The sequence below is a fragment of the Zea mays genome, chromosome 2 (genome assembly GCF_902167145.1).
Source record: "Zea mays cultivar B73 chromosome 2, Zm-B73-REFERENCE-NAM-5.0, whole genome shotgun sequence".
Lineage (NCBI taxonomy): Eukaryota > Viridiplantae > Streptophyta > Magnoliopsida > Poales > Poaceae > Zea > Zea mays.
In genome coordinates, this window is record NC_050097.1 from 120670533 (window position 1) to 120687923 (window position 17391).

At 42.6% G+C, this 17391-nt stretch overlaps 1 protein-coding gene across 5 annotated transcripts; it reads left to right on the forward strand.

The window, feature by feature from the left end:
- The first annotated feature begins 10014 nt into the window (after positions 1 to 10014).
- LOC103646909 (uncharacterized) lies at positions 10015 to 14146 on the forward strand. Of its 5 annotated transcripts, none has more exons than XM_020548399.2 (3): positions 10015 to 10701; positions 11502 to 12121; positions 13263 to 14146. In XM_020548399.2, exons 1-3 carry the CDS (start codon positions 10453 to 10455, stop codon positions 13267 to 13269), a joined length of 876 nt encoding a protein of 291 aa, XP_020403988.1. In that variant the 5' UTR covers positions 10015 to 10452; the 3' UTR covers positions 13270 to 14146. The 5 variants fall into 5 exon arrangements, with proteins under 5 accessions (XP_020403988.1, XP_008669754.1, XP_020403990.2 ...); XM_008671532.3 differs by having other exon boundaries at positions 13574 to 14146; XM_020548401.2 differs by having other exon boundaries at positions 10055 to 10701; positions 11585 to 12121; positions 13574 to 14146.
- The last annotated feature ends 3245 nt before the right edge of the window (positions 14147 to 17391 follow it).

Consider the following 17391-nt stretch of genomic DNA (forward strand, 5'->3'; position numbering starts at 1 on the left):
GAAAGACTTAGCTTCGAATCACCAGCAGCTTTCTTATCTTCAGACATCCTTGCAAACGCTGAAAAAGTGCCCTCGAAACCGAAGCTTAAAAATCTAAAAGCCAAACAAGTGTTGTTGCGCGCAGGCTAAACGTTGGGTGAGTAAAAGCAGTTGGCAAGAGAGCGTGCCAAATAAACTCGTGATGAGCTCTTATTTATACACCTAGTGCTTTGAAAACTGGAGGGTCCCGCTTGTCAAAGACTGTTGCTATTCTAGCAAAGGGAAGGTGTTTTTTCGGACCTTCGGCTTAAGGCCTTCGTCCATATCGCAATATGAATTTATCATTACAGCAAATTAATATTGCAAGGGGCTACTGTTGGGGGCCTTCGGCTTCCGAAGGTCCTCAAAAACAACGATTTGACAATGTTTTCCAAGTATGCGAGCAGGTATCTTCGGAATCAGGTTGCGGGTATACAAGAGCATGGTCAAGACGAAGCTTGACTGAAATGGAAGACAATCATGACGAAGGATGAAACGATCACGAAGCTGTGTGCAGAAGAGCTTCGGCATAACAGCAGAAAAGGGGAACCGACTTAAAGATGAAAAGCCAAATTAGACCTCAAAGAATTACTATAGAGTTATTGATAAAAGTAAAGGGCATTAATGTAATTTCACACGGGCTGCGTCCCGTGCCTATAAATAGATGAACAGTACTCCCGTACTGTTCACGCTGACTTGACATTAGCATCACGCTCGTACCCTTACTTTGCTTCAAGCCGAAGGTACATTTGTAATTTGTTGTTGTTTATATAAGTAAAATACATAAAAATAAATTGATAATAATGTTCAAAGTAATCATGTTATTTTCCGTGTTTTGTGTACAAATCTTTTCTATCTTTTATTATGAATATGAAGGTATGGCCTTCATATCCTTCGTCCGAAATCCATTATATCCGAAGGGAAATAATGCTTCGAAGGACGAAGGGCTTTGATATTTAACATTTTATGTTGCCTTGTTCTTAATTCATAGCATTTGAGAACAAGTCCCCAACAGTTTCAGCATCAAATTGAGTTTTGTTATCGACTGTAATAGCCTTCGGTACACCAAAGCGACAAACAATATTTTGCCAAAAGAACTTCTGGACTGTGGCAGAAGTTATTGTAGCTAGAGGTTTAGCTTCGATCCATTTTGAGAAATATTCCACTGCTACCACAATATATTTCAAGTTTCCTTGTGATGGTGGAAGCGGGCCTAACAAATCTAGGCCCCATCTCTGTAATGGCCAAGTAGGTTGAATCAGTTGTGTCAGAGACAAAGGTTGTTTCTGGTCTCTGGCACACTTCTGATAGTTTTCACATTTCTGGACCAAATCCGCTGCATCCAAAGCTGCCTTCGGCCAATAAAATCCTTGTCTAAAAACCTTTCCCAGTAAAGGCCTAGACCCAATGTGAGCTCCACACAGTCCTGCATGTATCTCCTTCATTAATTCTTGTCCTTCATTTCTGGAGAGGCATTTGAGCAATGGGGATCAAACTCCATGCTTGTATAACTCTCCTTCAATTATTACATAAGGTCTTGTTCTTGCTTCCATTCTCTTGTTATAAACTTCGTCATCTGAGAGATAATTGCCCTGGAGAAAGGATATTATTTTGGTCCTCTAGTCTTCACTATGTACAGGTGAGATTGTGAGCACTGCTCTTTCCATGAGCTCGATTGAAGGTGCTTTTATTGTTTCAAAAAATACTTCCAAAAGCAAAGGGAGCCCCTGTGCTGCTGATTTAGCTAATAAATCTGCATGCTCATTCCCTCCCCTTGGGATGTTTTTCACAGAAAAGCCTTCGAAAGAAGCTTCCAATCTTCGGACTGCATCCAGATATTTTTCAAGCTTGGGGTCTCTTGCCTTGCTGCTCTTATCCACATGACCCGAAATAACTTGTGAATCAGTTTTAAGGATTGCCCTTCTTATTCCCATTGCCTTTAGCTTCCGAAGCCCCAAAAAAAGAGCTTCGTACTCAGCAATGTTATTTGTGCAGCTGAAATCTAACTTTATTGCATAACATGTTCTGACTTTAGAGGGTGCGGCTAAGACAACAGCTCCTCCTGCATTGAAGGTGCCCCAAGATCCATCGCAAAATACCGTCCAAGCTTCGGCATCTTTTGTTGTTTCTCCATCCTGAGCCCCTGTCATCCAATCAGCAATGAAGTCTGCTAACGCCTGAGATTGAATTGAAGACCTGTGTACGTAGTCAATGGTGATTTCGTTAAGTTCCGCGGCCCATTTTCCGATCCTTCCTATAGCTTCTTTGTTCCTCATAATGTCCTTCAGGGGTTGCGATGAAGGCACTATTATGTGATATGCTTGAAAATAATGTCGAAGCTTCCTGGAGGCCATCAATACAACATACATTACCTTCTCCAACTCTGTATAATTTTTCTTTGAAGGGTTGAGTACTTCAGAAACGAAGTATACTAGTGCTTGCTTTTTTACCTGGCCCTCTTGTTTCTCTTGTACAAGTGTTGCACTAACCGCAGCATGGGAAGCAGCCACATATAGAAGTAACGGAGCTCCTGATGACGGTGGGGTTAGAGTTGTCAGATCTATCAAATACTGCTTCAGCTCTTCGAAGGCTTTCTGTTGAGCTGGACCCTATTGGAAGACTTTGGCTGATTTTAGTATTTCAAAGAAAGGTAGATTCCTTTCTTCTGATCTTGAAATGAATCTGTTTAACGATGTCAGCCTTCCTGCCAACAGTTGAGCCCCCTTCTTTGAATTTGGTGGCTCCATCCGAAGGATAGCTTCGATCTTGCTTGGATTAGCTTCGATGCCTTTTGTTGATACCAGGCAACCAAGAAACTTGCCCTTCTTCACCCCAAAGACACATTTCTCTGGATTTAACTTGAGACCAGCTTGTCTGAAATTGACAAACGTCTCTTGCAAATCAGCAACATGATTTTCTTGCTTTGTGCTTTTCACTATGATGTCATCGACATATGTCAGCACATTCCTGCCAATTTGGGAGTGAAGAACCTTGGCGGTCATTCTGCTGAAACTTCCTTCAACATTCTTGAGCCCCTCAGGCATCCGAAGGTAACAATAGGTACCACTAGGAGTTATGAAGCTTGTCTTCGGCTCATCCTCCTTCCTCATCCAGATTTGATGATAACCCAAGTAACAGTCCAATAAACTCATGAGTTCTGAAAAAGTTGCTACATCTACAAGGGAATCTATTCTTGGTAGTGAGAATTCATCATTCGGACATGCCTTGTTGAGATCTGTAAAATCAATGCACATTCTCCATTTTCCATTAGCTTTCTTTACCATGACAGTATTGGCCAACCACTCTGGGTATGTTACTTCTCTGATAACACCGGCACTTATAAGTCTCTTCACTTCATTTCGTGCACCTTCAGCTTTATCATCGGACATTTTCCGAAGCCTCTGTTTTCTTGGTCTGAAGGACGGGTCCACATTGAGTGAATGCTCAATAACTTCTCTATTGACACCACAAAGATCATTAGCTGTCCAAGCAAAGACGTCTTTGTTGTAGAACAAGAATCTTAGCAAAGTCTTCTCCTGTTCATCAGATAGCTGAGATCCCAACAATACTTTCTGCTCTGCTATGTCTTCACATAAAAGCATAGGCTTCGGCTGATCTGCTGAAGCAGCCTTCTCTCTTTTATGCTTATATTGCTGATAGGCTTCGACTTCATCTATGTTATGAACAGCCTTCGAATCTGTCCAACTCCCTTCAGCCCTCCTGGCAGCTTCTTGACTCTCGTGTACAGCAATGGGCCCTTGTTCCGAAGGTATCTTCATGCAATGATATGCTGGATGAAGTATTGCTTCGAAGGCATTAAGCGTTCCTCGACCAATTATTGCATTGTATGGATATTCCATATCAACAATGTCAAAGAGAACCTATTCTGTTCTTGTGTTGTGAACATAGCCAAAGGTAACCGACATTGTTATCTTTCCAAGGGCCACAATCTGTCTTCCTCCGAAGCCACAAAGAGGGTGTGTTGCATCATGTATCTTGTCCTCTGGCTCTTGCATTTGCCTGAAAGCCTTTGCAAAGATGATATCCGCTGCACTACCTGTGTCCACCAGTACATTGTGGACCAGAAATCCCTTGATGACACAAGATATGACCTTTGCATCGTTGTGAGAATAATCCTTGAGCTGAAGGTCTTCCTGAGAGAAGGTAATTAGAATATGAGACCACTTGGACTTGATGAAGGGTCCTTGCACCCCAACATGTTGTACCCTTCTCTGCGCTTCTTTCTTCTGTTTCTTGTTGGCTGGTTCAGAACTTGAGCCGCCTGTGATTGGGAACACCAGCTTCATGGTCGAAGGTGCTACAGCTTGGTTGTTGTGCGAAGCCATCGTCGCAACTGTGGAAGTGAGTTCACCGGAGGTGGGCGCCAATGTTGGTCCTTGTTCTCTAATGCTATACATCAAGAACAAAGCAACACAATTGTTAATGATTAAAGACCTTCGTCCTTCGATCCATTGTCTCCCTTCGGGTATAATGATCTTCAGATGAAAGTCATGAGGGATGCACCTTCATCATCTCAGTAAAAAAATATGAGCGAAAGTATATGAAATACAAAAGAATATAAATAATGATGATATATCAATAGATTATTTATATTCCCATTTCATAAATATGAATAAATATTCATATTACTTATATTACATTGATACCTTCGGCTTGCTAGAAGGTGAAGTGCGAGAGTGACGCAAGAGTGATTACAATTTAGCGTGAACAGTGTGGGGGGTACTGTTCATCTATTTATAGGCACGGGACGCAGCACGGACAAAATTACATCTATGTCCCTGTTAACTAATTATGATCATAATGCAAACTGTTAAGGACTATACAGTCTTTTCCTCTTTAAGTCGGTATCGTCTTTCGCCTTTATCATTACACCAAGCCGAAGCTCTGTGAGCCATAGCTTCAGCTTTTGTACGCATCATCTTCGGCTTATATCTTCATATCTCACTTGCCTGTCCTGTCTAGCCGAAGGTGTTTTTGTCTTGAGGACCTTCGGCGGAGGAGAAGACCCCCAACAGTTTCTCTTGCTAGGAGTTGCTCAAAGGATGCGGATGACGTATGGGAGCAAACTCAAATCGATACTAGCAAAGAAACGTTAGAGAGGGAAAACAAATCGAACGAGAATCAAGGCAAGTAGGCACGATGATTTGTTTTACCGAGGTTCGGTTCTAAAGAACCTAGTCCCCATTGAGGAGGTCACAAAGACCGGGTCTATTTCAACCCTTTCCCTCTCTCAAACGGTCACTTAGACCGAGTGAGCCTTTTCCTTAATCTCACGGGTCACTTAGACCCCGCAAGGACCACCACACACTTAAGTGTCTCTTGCTTCGATTACAAATCTCTTGAGAATAAGAAAGGAAAAAAGAAAAGGCCAAACCAAGCGACAAGAGCAACAAAAGAACACAAGTGATCCTCTCACAAGCCCTAATGCACTAGAGTTGATTTTGGGGCTTTGAGTGGATTGATTGCTTTGATTGTGTCTTAGAGTGTTGGGCTTTTGCTCTTGCAATGAATGATAACTCAGAAATGCTTGGATTTAAGTGAATGAGGTGCTTGGGGGGTATTTATAGCCTCCCAACCACTTCAAGCCGTTGGCTGAATTCTGCTGGCGATGGGCGCACCGGACAGTCATTGTGCACTGTCCAGTGCGCGCCACATCAGCGCAACCGTTAGGGTTCGGATCAGTTGTCCATTGGAGACGTTTGTCTTCTAGCTGTACCGGAAAGTCCGGTGCGCTCTGACTTCTGCGCTTCTAACTCTGTCGTGGCACTGTTGTGCACTATTGCTTTTGCAGAGTCGAATGTTGACGCAGAGAGCCGTTACTCCGCTGGCTCATCGGACAGTCCAGTGGCACACCGGACAGTCCAGTGGCACACCAGACAGTCCGGTGAATTATAGCGGAGGCTGCCCTGGAATTCCCGAGAGTGGCTGGTTTGGAGTTGTATGGGCATGGGGCACCGGATACTGTCCGGTGGCACACCGGACAATCCGGTGCGCAATTTTTCAGCATACTCAAGTCCTTTTGCTCCAATCATATTGTGTCCCCTAACTAAATTCTTTCTTTGTTTGTGTTGAATCTTATGCACCTGTAATAAATAATATCTAGACAAACTAGTTAGTCCATGTGTTTGTGTTGATCATCAACCACCAAAATTAATTATAGAAAATGGTTAACCCGATTTCCCTTTAAGTTAGCACCAGTGTCAGCCCACCACTCAGGGGATTGACACACTGAAAGAACAGTAGGTAAAAGATTACCATACCCCGATGTTCCTTCCGCGGTCTCGCTAACAACCATATTTGTTGTTTTCTTCTCTTGAGCTGGTTTTTTCTCTTGCTTGAATTTGTGGTCTGGACAAGCGCTTGCCCAGTGATCAGTACTCCTGCAAACAAAGCAACCAGCTCCTTTATTCATCTTTTTAAACGAGGCTGCCTGCTTGGGCTTCGTGGCATTCTGTTGCTTGTTCTTCCTTTTATTATTATGTGACTCATTGGAGTTTTTCTTTTGTACCATATTGGCACTAGAAGTCTCAACTCCTTTTCCATGAGTGTCTTTTGCTATTCTGTTGCTTGAACTTCTGGTATGGTATTAAAGTACTAGTACACCGTAGCATTAAAATTGGCCTCTAGCATTGACTATTATTGAATATTAATATGAGCCATACCCACATTAATTCAACAAAAGTTGACAATAAACATGATGCCATAACATTCTATTTGCTAGCACCATCCAAAATTTTAGAAATTTAGTTTGTTGTCATGAAACAATTTGCTACCACAATTCAGAATTCAGCCATGTTCAAGATTACAACCACATGATAAAGGAAATTCAGTTTGCTACCACTAACCAGAAATGAATATTTTGACAAATTCCTCATCAAATTAATTATCTCCATATTTACTTATTTCATTTCTATAATCTTATATGTGCTTTGTGCTAGTTATACCTATTTATCCTCTTTTCATGTTATCAAATTACATATTGAATATCGTCCTTCACCGGCTCACCATCCACTAATATCAATCATTCCTTCGTAAAACCTTATGTTGAAATGCGCGCGGCAAGTACGCGCAATACACTAGGAAGGTGTAACTTGCTCCACGCACAGGTGACTTCGTGCTGCATTGGCTTGAGCTCTCTCTTTCGTTTGTATTCTAAACTAGTGGCTGACGTGCGCCTTGCGCGCGTTATGTCTAGGTGTAAATCAGTATTAATAACTCTTGTTATGCAAATAGAACATAGTTGTAAATACTAATATCAATTCTAAATTGTTCATCGCCAAAAATACTGCATTCATCACTTACCTTTGGATAGTAGTTGGATAGTAGGTAGCACGGTCTAAAGGCTAATTGGACAAAATGATGGCATATGTAGTTTTTTTCTCGAACACGCACAAGAGTTACACATCATTATATTAAAAAGAAGAAAACAACAAAAGTTTAGGCCCAAAGATGGACCAAATACAACACCTCCTTATGGAGGCCAGTACCAGGCATACAGAAAAAGGTCCATCAAGAAGAAAAAACAGTTAAGCAACCTCTCTCCTAAACTATGGACTATGGCATCTGTGGTTTCATGCCATATTTAAAGGGGGCATTGTCCTTTACAGTGTATAGTTGCTTCTACTATTCAGTGGCACAACTAAAGGGCTATGTACATGTATTTAAAAATGGTAAGGTTAATAGCAAAAGATGAGACACTGCTGATAAGTGCTAAAATTTGTGGTTTGTCTATCATTCCTAGTGGTCCTTCTGGATTGTAAAATCTTTGATGCGTATTGGTTCCTGTTTGATCATGTAAAATGAATGGTAAAACAGGTAAAATTGATAAAATTGTACCATCCACCGAAACAATTGATATAATTGCGTCATTCATTTTATCATTTAGTGTGGTTGATACAACTTTGTTGGTGTGATTCATGTTTTATCTATCAGACGATTCCTATGATTCATTTTACCATTAAATCTGTGTCAACTTTATCGGTGAATAGAACATGTGTAGGTATGTATATATTCATTGAAAGTGTTTTTTGTACTAGTTGTTATTACTGGTATGTACCTATATATATATATATGTCTGTGTGCGTGTATGTATTTGTAGTAAGCAAATATCTGTATTGATTGGTAGGGAGTTAATTGTATAGAAGCTCACCTTTTTGGAGGAGATTGAATTGGAGGGTCAACCTTATTTTCTTTATCTCTGAGAATAGAAATTATAAGGCAGTTTGTTTGGTGTTTTGATGCATAGTATCTTAACAGGTACAATAAGTCTGAACCATAGAGTAGTTGTAAACGACAACACATGTTAGTTTTGTAAGAAATATGACGAATATTATAGATGGACATTGTTTTATTATAAGTGTACATGTGTATGTAAATCTTGGATAGAGTTGGGTTGAAATATATTAGAAATGGCCCCATTGAACTGAAATGTTCATGTGACATGGTGAAATTGTTCCTAAATATGGCTGAAGATGTGTGCAACATGATCCTTCTCATTAACTTAAAATAGTCTAGCGTGAGGAATACAACACAGAAACATTTTTGTTGATTAGAGCGCCAGCAATGCAGCAGATAAACTTTTGTTTTGATTTCAATTGAGATATCTACCATAGATTAGCAGCTCTTTACTGAAAATCATATGAAGCAAATAGTTATTGGCTAGAAATTTGGCAACACTGCATCATTTATGGGCGCCAAATTATAGATCTACCTTATTGCAAACATTTTTTTATCTCTCATTTTTCTAGAGTTATATGGGCCATAAGCTAACATAAACAACTACTTTTCTAACAAGAAGAAAAAAAGAAATGTTGACATCCAATGTCTTACCTTGGTGTCCTAAAACAGAGGCCAATGTTTATCTACAATCTTATTCTTTCGTTTGTTCCCCTTGGTGGTCTTGTTCGATCTGTTTTTATATGAACACATACAAGCATTATATCTTTAAAAAGTTATGAAACAAAGGCATGTCAGAATAATTAGTCCTGGAATATTACAATGAGTTATGCTGCTTCAACAAACCTTATTTTGTCTGCAAAAGAAACAGAGAGAAGAATTTTAGAACTGAAACAACATGTAGGGTAGAATATTTAGGGCTGGAATACTACAACGAATTATGCTGCTCCAACACACCTTATTACGCCGGCAAAAGGAGCAGAGAGAAGTATTTTAGAAGTGAAACAACGTCTAAGACATTTTTTATTGTAGCATATTATTACATTCGTTTGAGACACTCTTCGTTATAGCTTATTAATACACTCAGGAATTTTTATTTGTTCTCACTTTCAGAAGTATTTGAGTAGTTGAAGAACCTATATGAAATTGGCTACTCACATGAATACTTGATTGGAGATGCAAAGAGAGCAGTAATTACACACGCTATCAAATAACCTTTTGCAAAGTGTGTGGTTAGAATCCTCACCATTTTTCCCTTCTGTTTTCCTAATAAGCAAAGGGAGAAAAGAGAGATCGAACCCTATTCCAACACATCCATCAGCGGTTACGTGATGTAACCTTGAAGCCGTGGATCACATTACTGAGGACAGTGCATTGGGCTGCCTCGGTTCCGTGGTACATGCCCCCACTCCGGCCATGGCAGGGCCGATCTACTACTACTACTTGGCGTGGCGGCGCGATGGCCCTGGTAATCCCGACTGCTGCTGAGGAGAATGGCAGTCTTAGTGCTCCGTTAGGTGGGGAGAACATCGTCGCGGTGGCTAGGACCAAACAAACGAGAGCGAGCAAGCCAGGGAGACGATGGGTTGGGCAACCATGGACGCGGCCCTTCGGGTATGCTCTGGAGAAGGTTCCAGACCATGTTGTGGCGAGAGCTACTGATTCGCCGCTATCAAACGCTTGTATCCGTCATCCGTCGGATTGGGATCAGATGCCTGAGAAAATATAGAACGATGTGGATAGACTATCAGGGCACGTTTTGTACCGTCTTTCATATATAGTAAATAAATTGGGGTGGGCCACAACAAGGCCTTCCAGCACACGCTAGCGGACTCTCGGATGAGAGGGGGCTGTTCGCCGATTGGGTAGGGGGCAAATTTGCGGCGCGCGTTGGCCAGCGCGTTGGCCAGCCCACTGCGGGATCTGGGCATCCGGCGACGGCGGCCCGAGCGACGCCTCTACTGAAGGGAAGCCAGGGAGGGAGGAGCGACACAGCGTCTGGCAAAAGGGCAATCCGGCGGTTGGCTGGCTCGCCGGCGCGGCTTCCCCTCCGTAGATCCTAAACCCTAAACGCCATCGCCAAAGCCTTCGTCAGCCAGTCCTCCAAGGCACAGGAAAGTTGAGGGAAGCACGGGTGGTATTTGGAGTTTTGTGCAGATAAGACCACCACGCATCCAATCCATCCCTGTCTTCTCTTCCCACTTCCCAGTCCCCAATCGCGTTCTCTTCCTTGGCGACATGGCGGCCGCCACCGGCTACAGCGACGCCCCAACCGACGAGCAACTGCTGGCGTACGCTGAGCTGCCCAAACATGGCCGCGACATGGCGGAGGTGTTCGCCGTGCGCATCCCCGCCACCGTCGGAGGAAACCTGCCGCCCCGTGGCAGCATCGTTTTCTACGGCGGCCACTGCTGCAGCGATTTCATTTACAGCTGGAGTCCACTGGAAGAGGAAGAAGACACCTCGAAGCAAATCTGCGACAGCCAGGTGCAGTTCCCTTTAATCTCTCCTTCTTAGTACCATCTTAATAGCTCTACTGTAAGCACTACTATGTCGCAAGCACCAACAATAGCATAGGTTTCGATTTTTTAATGATTTCAGCAAACGGTCAATCAATGAATAGAAATAAAAACCATGAAACTTCTGTTTTTAAAAGAACAGAGTACTCTGTTTCTTAAGTAGGTGGAATAGCAGAGGAAACAACGAGGTAGCATAGTGCTTAGGGAGTAGGGACTATGGTATGGGTAACGGGGTAGGTATTCGATTTCTGTTTGTTGCTTTTATTTTTATTTTTTGGCTATAATTTATCGGAAAATCAAGTGGTTCCTGTCAATAATCGAGCTATTGTAGTTATCGGCACCATGGTGATTGCCGATGATACCTGAAACGGCGGTACAACCCACAAAAATCAGTTGCATGAAGATCTACTAGAAGAAATTTAGATTTTTGTCTCTAATAAATCATTCTTTGTACTCTAGTTCCTTTTTTTTCTAGCTTCAATCTTGGGTTCCATTAATCATCCTTATAACTTCTTTAAGAAAGATCTATGCTATGGTTGGAAATGTTTTGTTTACAATAGCTAGAACTGATTTACATCATTACATGGCCTTGCCCCCTTTCATCCATCACCTTGAGTCTGAAAAGAAGGTTCTCGCTTTCTTCATTGTTAGGTCTGTTTAATTAAATCGTACGAGACGTTGTGTTAAATGTATCACAACATCCGTCGTCTATGAGCAGGCAGGACAGCAAGTGATCCACTTTCTTCATGCATTCTTGTACCGAAACAGGGTAACCTCGTGCTAACTGGGCCATCATTGGCCACCTCGGCATACAGTCCAATTGCTTTCTTCCTCTACCTCCATGATGGCAGCCCGCAAGCCGGAGAAGCCACCGAGGACGACGAGGACATCGGGAGGATACTCTGCGACTGCATCGGCGACGACTTCTCCAACTACAACAGGGCCATAGTCGAGACTGTCCAAACGGGCTATGGCCCCGCTGAAGTGATCTATGCCGTCCTGAGCAACGGCGTCCAAGGCCGGGTCGCCGTCAAACTTGCTCGCCCGCCGGTGTCCAAAGCTGGAGAAGAAGACGCCACCACCATTCTTGGGAGGATCGTTGCTCGCAGCAAGCTGTTCGACGTCGGCTGCGTGCTCTTCTACAAAGAGGGTGACAATGGAGTGAACGTGCGACCGGGGGGGCTGATTCAGTTGGCGAGGGAAGCGCTCGCCGTGCCGCTGCACATGCCGCTGACGATTGAGCTTGACCTGCATCGCTGTTCCGGCGATGAAATTGTTGGAGGGGTCCTTGAGTTCAATCCTGCGACCAACGGCCAGCACACGGAACGACTTGTTGGAGAAAATGGCGCTGAATTGGAAGTGGCAATTTCATGGTCGCAGTACCCTTGGTAATGCCTATTATTATTAGCCTATAATTCAAGAGTGCATTTTTATATGTATCAATGACTAAGTGTTTTAAATCATGTTTCATACAAGACAGTTGCACTAGAGCAAGATAACATTTCGTGGTGGGAACGCCAAATAAATAAAAATAGAGGGAGTATCACTTTGGGTTTTTCTAATATATTTGCAATAGTGCATAATAAAACTGTGTGTGCCTCAAAGTGAGGCGCTCAATTTCAGCATCTAAGGTTAGGCATAAAAATAAGCTGAGTGATTAGGAATATCGTCCACCCCCGTAGGCGCCCCGCCCAAAGACTGGTGGCAGGCCTCCTACAGGCAGATGCTAGGTGCGTTTTTCTCCTCCATTTGCCTCTGCCTGTCTGTGGTGATGATTGTTCGTTTGGATTAGTCATGGTTAGTGTGGTGGTAATGCTCAAGTTGGGGCACTGTCAATAGCCGGATTGAGTGTATTTTTTTGGTTTTATGTCACAATAGCTAACATTACAGTTTTAGGTGTGATTGACCACTAAGTCTTTATCTCTGCTCTGATTACTAAGCTGGCAGGATCGAAAAGTTCAATTTTTCATTTGGTAGTCTGAAACTAAAGCTCCTTCACCTTCAGCCCTGTATTTTCACTATGGGAATGGTCTTCCTTAGTCCATATGAATATTACCTGTGGCCTACGGATATGAACATGATAACTATTTTCTAGCTTTGTGATTGATATTGTCATGTGATTCAGCTTCCTAGCAGCACCGGTACCAACCTTTCTATTTTTCACAGTACACTGGCTTCGTTTCTTTTTGTTGCAAATAATTTCTTAGAAAAGTTTGACTCTTCAAATCCTAGGTTGTTGAGTAGATACATAACATCACAGAAGTTGTACGTAAAGGGTAGCAGTGATGCTCTTTATGAGAATCTTTGAGGAAGAGAGATGACCCCCTAACACATCAAATCCAAACTTATTTTTGAACTATTATTTATAAGATAATCTCATTTGTCCCAGTTTTACCGAGCAAAACTTCAAACAAGTACTTAAAAGGGACTTTCCTGTTTATAGATGCCACTTTGATAACTGATGCTGTCTCAATATTATTGTGGCCTTCTGGTGCTTCACCATTAGTTTTATTTCCAACCATATGATAGGCATTGAAAGGACACCAGCTGGCTTAGCCTTTCGGTGACTCTAAACACCACGGCACTTTCAGGTGACACTTCCACATTATAAACATTGTTGTGAGAAACTAGGAGTGCACATCAGTAGCCGGCGGTAGGAATGTAAATTTTTAAATTCGCAAGTAACTAGTAGTTTGTAATGAAGTTTTCTTTATACCTATTTGTGGATTTGAAGATGTTTGTAACACAAGCTTTTGTGCTTGTACTGTAAGTTGACAATTTACATTTGAGATATTAAAAAAAATCCACTTATTGAAACACCCTAGCTTCAAATCCTTCAGTCTTGCACACAGAGCTACATGTCTGTCCAGTCCAAGGTGGTTGCGCTTGGTGCACTGATCTTCTTCCTTGTCTCGTATGGCTCTTGCACTGGAGGATGGACTCCAAGCGCCGGCTGCAGGGGCCCTTCTCGCTGCGCATCACTAACGAGTCCGGCGAGACACTGGTGGCTTACCAGGTCATCCCGGCAAACTGGGCGCCCAACAGCTACTACCGCTCCAACATCCAGTACGAGGCTTTTGGCTCTGCTGCTGGACAGGCTACTGGCTCTGCTGTTGGACTGGTCATTAGCTCTGCTGCTCGACTGCACACGTTAATTACCAGGATCATTGGCTTGATCTGTTTGGTATTGTTGTATCATTTGCAAGGGATTGAGGTGCCTTAGTTTTAATTAGCACTTGACATGTTGGGTGTCCTACGCTGTGTGTCTGCTGGAGGCGTCGTCGATCCAGAGTTTCATCTTTTCGAAAAAGTTTTGAACCCAAATAATTTTCCTATGAATTTCGTTGATTCCTGCGTGACAGGTAGTTGATGTAGCTCTGTGGGAAATGTACACTTGTATTTGGTGCTGGATAGCTGGGCTGTCCTGTCTTGTTCTGGCTGTTGTAGGGGCTCACAACTTTCAACTGTTCTAGAAATCTTGTTTTGCCTCTGTTCTAGAAATGTACACTGTACTACTCCCACCTTAGACTATAAAAGGAGGGAGTTCACTCACACATCGTAGGCTCACTTACGCCCACTCAAGTCGGCTCAGGCAAGGCCAAGCAAGGCACACACATACACCCCATTCGCATGCAGGCTCAAGCAATACAATACACTCACAGTACAGACGTAGGGTTTTACGCTCCGGCAGTCCGGACCACTCTAAGCCTCGGTGTTCTTGTGCTCTTGCCAACTGGTAGGCATCTCTCATTAGTCCTCTAGATTCACCCTTGTCCGCAAGAGGTAGGACGGGTGCATTCCACCACCCGGCCGGAGTTTTCTCTCAGACGGTCTAGAACTTGAGCAGTTGGCCTCGCATGTTGAGCGCCTCGGGTGGAAGTGTGGTAGCTGCGGATACGAGAGTAACGAGCAGCATGAGGAACGACTGTGGCATCTTTGCCACTACTGCGCTAGCTACTACATGAAAAAAATCGAATTAACCGAATCAGGATACTATTTGAATTGTTCAGCTGGATTAGAAGAGCACTTGAATTGTTCAGCTGGATTAGAAGAGCACTTTAATGTACCAGCAAGCAACTACGGTCTATGAATCAACTTCCTGCAGACACTAGTTTCTGGTAGAATTGTTTTGTAGTTCTACTATCTACTCCCTCCGTACCACTATAAGTGCATTTGGTTCAGGTTATGTTTAGATTTGTAAATTTGCACTACAAATCCATCACATCAAATTATTTATCCATCGTATCGAGTCGTCACATCATCTCTCACAGCACGTGTTTCAATACACACTTTTTCACAAGTTACGACTTTAGCTGCACCTTAATGCACTATTCATTTACACAAATTTGGAGAGCTAAACAAGCCTGAAGTGCAAATTTAGTATATATCTAAAAGATGACAATCAGTCTGGACATTGCAGCATAGGCCACGTATACACCCAGAACTTTGAAAAGTCCTAGACCAGCACTCAGCAGAGACTCTAGGTGCTTCAATTTCTTTTGACAAATGGACCCACATGTATACCTGCACAACAGCCAAGAACACTGCACTGATGAGCATTTATCCAATATTGTGCATTTAATTTGGAATTATTTATTGTACGATTGCATTTAAATTGAGCTTGCCGAAAGTTTGTCCCGCGTATATTAAAATGGATTCGGCGATTTTTTACGAAGGAGGGATGTTTAGTTCCCATGAACTTTTAGGAAAAACTTATGGAACACAAATACAAACCTTATTACAAATATTAAACATAGATTGATTACAAAACTAAAAACTGCAGAAATTAGCTAGGCTCGGTGCCTTTGATCGACTAGCAAGCAGTAGTTACAACTTGTTGGTAGCTTGGCTTCTCCCAAAATTAAAGGCAACAGAGGATATTCTACAAGAATTGAACTAGCACAAGAAGCAGATATCCGAAAGGTCTAATAAGCCTTTTCCTGAACCAATCCACTGATCGACCGGACATGGGGGAGGTGAGGGGAAAGCTTGCAGAGATGAAGAGGATGGAGCGTACTAGGCTGCCGAGTTGATCGATGATGGAGGGCCGGGAGCTGCGCGGCGTCGCTCGCTGATGACAGTGCCTGTGGATTTTGTACCCGAGAAAGAAAAAAAAGGAAAAAATGTATTTTTTATGTTGAGAGTGGAACTTGAACCACGCCCATTCAAATCAAACCAGCACCTTAATCTAGTGTCTTAAACCAGCACCTTTGTTTTTGTTTTTGGATTAAAATGGTGGTTAATGCACTGCAACAACTTCATCCAGTGGTAGAGGTGCTATAGCATCAGTGCTCGGTGCTGTACATCTGTGGGTAGCATATTTGCAGCGATGCTCGTACTATAGCAAGTTGCCATGACAAATATGTAAAATCATGTCTATTTCATATGAATTGGATAGAGTAAGCTTTATAAAATATTATATATCTTGTCAAGATCTACAACTTTATAATTCAAACATTTTTTAACATTTTGAATCATCTTTGTGCTCAAATAATCGACATAATTGTTAATATCTAATGAACAAGAGAAATCTCGCTTCAACATATTTTCAAAAACAAGTTATAACATATTTCCATATAAATTTAGATGGAAATAAGCCTTATACAAAACTTGTAGAGCTCGATGTGATCTACAACTTTGTTGTTCCATCATTTTTAATTGCAAATAATCTATAATCGACGTAATGTTCACATCTAAATTTGTATGTTATGATCGATTTACAACGTTTGTTGATGGCGTGGTGTCCAAACTTTATTTGTTCAATTGCAGTTCAACTGCATTAATAATTTATTTGTATGGTATGATTTGACTCCAGAATTTTTTCTCTTACAACAAATTTAATCAGCACCAACCACCCGAACAAGACTCGTTGGCAGCTTAATTGTTCTTTCATTTTGGTACAACACCTGCTGCTCCATATGCTAATACCATACACGTTACTGTCGCGTCTCCTAATCGATCCACCAAAAGGAGTCCATCTCCAATTTCTCCCATGCATGTCCACAACTTTGGCAAATATGTTCGACAAATTGTATGATAAATTTATTTGAAGAGAAAAATACTACGTGCAGATTTTTATGACTAGATTTGTTGTGAAAGAAAAATATTGTACAAGCCGAATAAGAGAAGCTGACGGCTCCATCTCTAGTTTTTCCAAATTCTTTTCCCTTATTGTATATACAACTAGTGGTGGGAATATGGGTCGGGTTTTTTGGGACAGCACGACCACGACCCAAAAACAGGAGCCCAAAGCACGACTCGACACGAAATAATATGGGCCGGGCTAGCACGATCCGAAAGCGGGTCTGGGCCGCCGCCCCTCCTCACCCGACAGAGCGTCGGTGAGGTAGTCAATCGTCCTCCCCCAGGTGCTAAGCACTAAATTGGGCCGAGCTACGCTATGCGGAAGACAAGACAATCACTAGCGATGGGTTTCCTACCGAGGAAATGAAATACAGGGGCTCGGCCACGGCGTCGTGCGGGCAGGCGGACTGGATGAAGCTCCGGTGAGAAATTGCCAGTCGTTTGGGGCTTTTTCCCCCTGGTGAGTCAACGGGCGGTTTCCGTGGCGGACGGTGAACCTCTTTGCTCTCTCGTCCAACCCCGGCAACGGCGTGGTCACCGATCAACGGCGGCGACCAGTCTCTCTCCGAGTATA

Bases quoted from the DNA above. Each gene is read 5' to 3' on its own strand.
- LOC103646909 (XM_008671532.3), top strand. From the start codon at position 10,453: ATGGCGGCCGCCACCGGCTACAGCGACGCCCCAACCGACGAGCAACTG. The intron at 10,702-11,501 runs GTGCAGTTCCCT...GTACCGAAACAG, and splicing joins AGCAAATCTGCGACAGCCAG to GGTAACCTCGTGCTAACTGG. The intron at 12,122-13,573 runs GTAATGCCTATT...CAAATCCTTCAG, and splicing joins TCATGGTCGCAGTACCCTTG to TCTTGCACACAGAGCTACAT.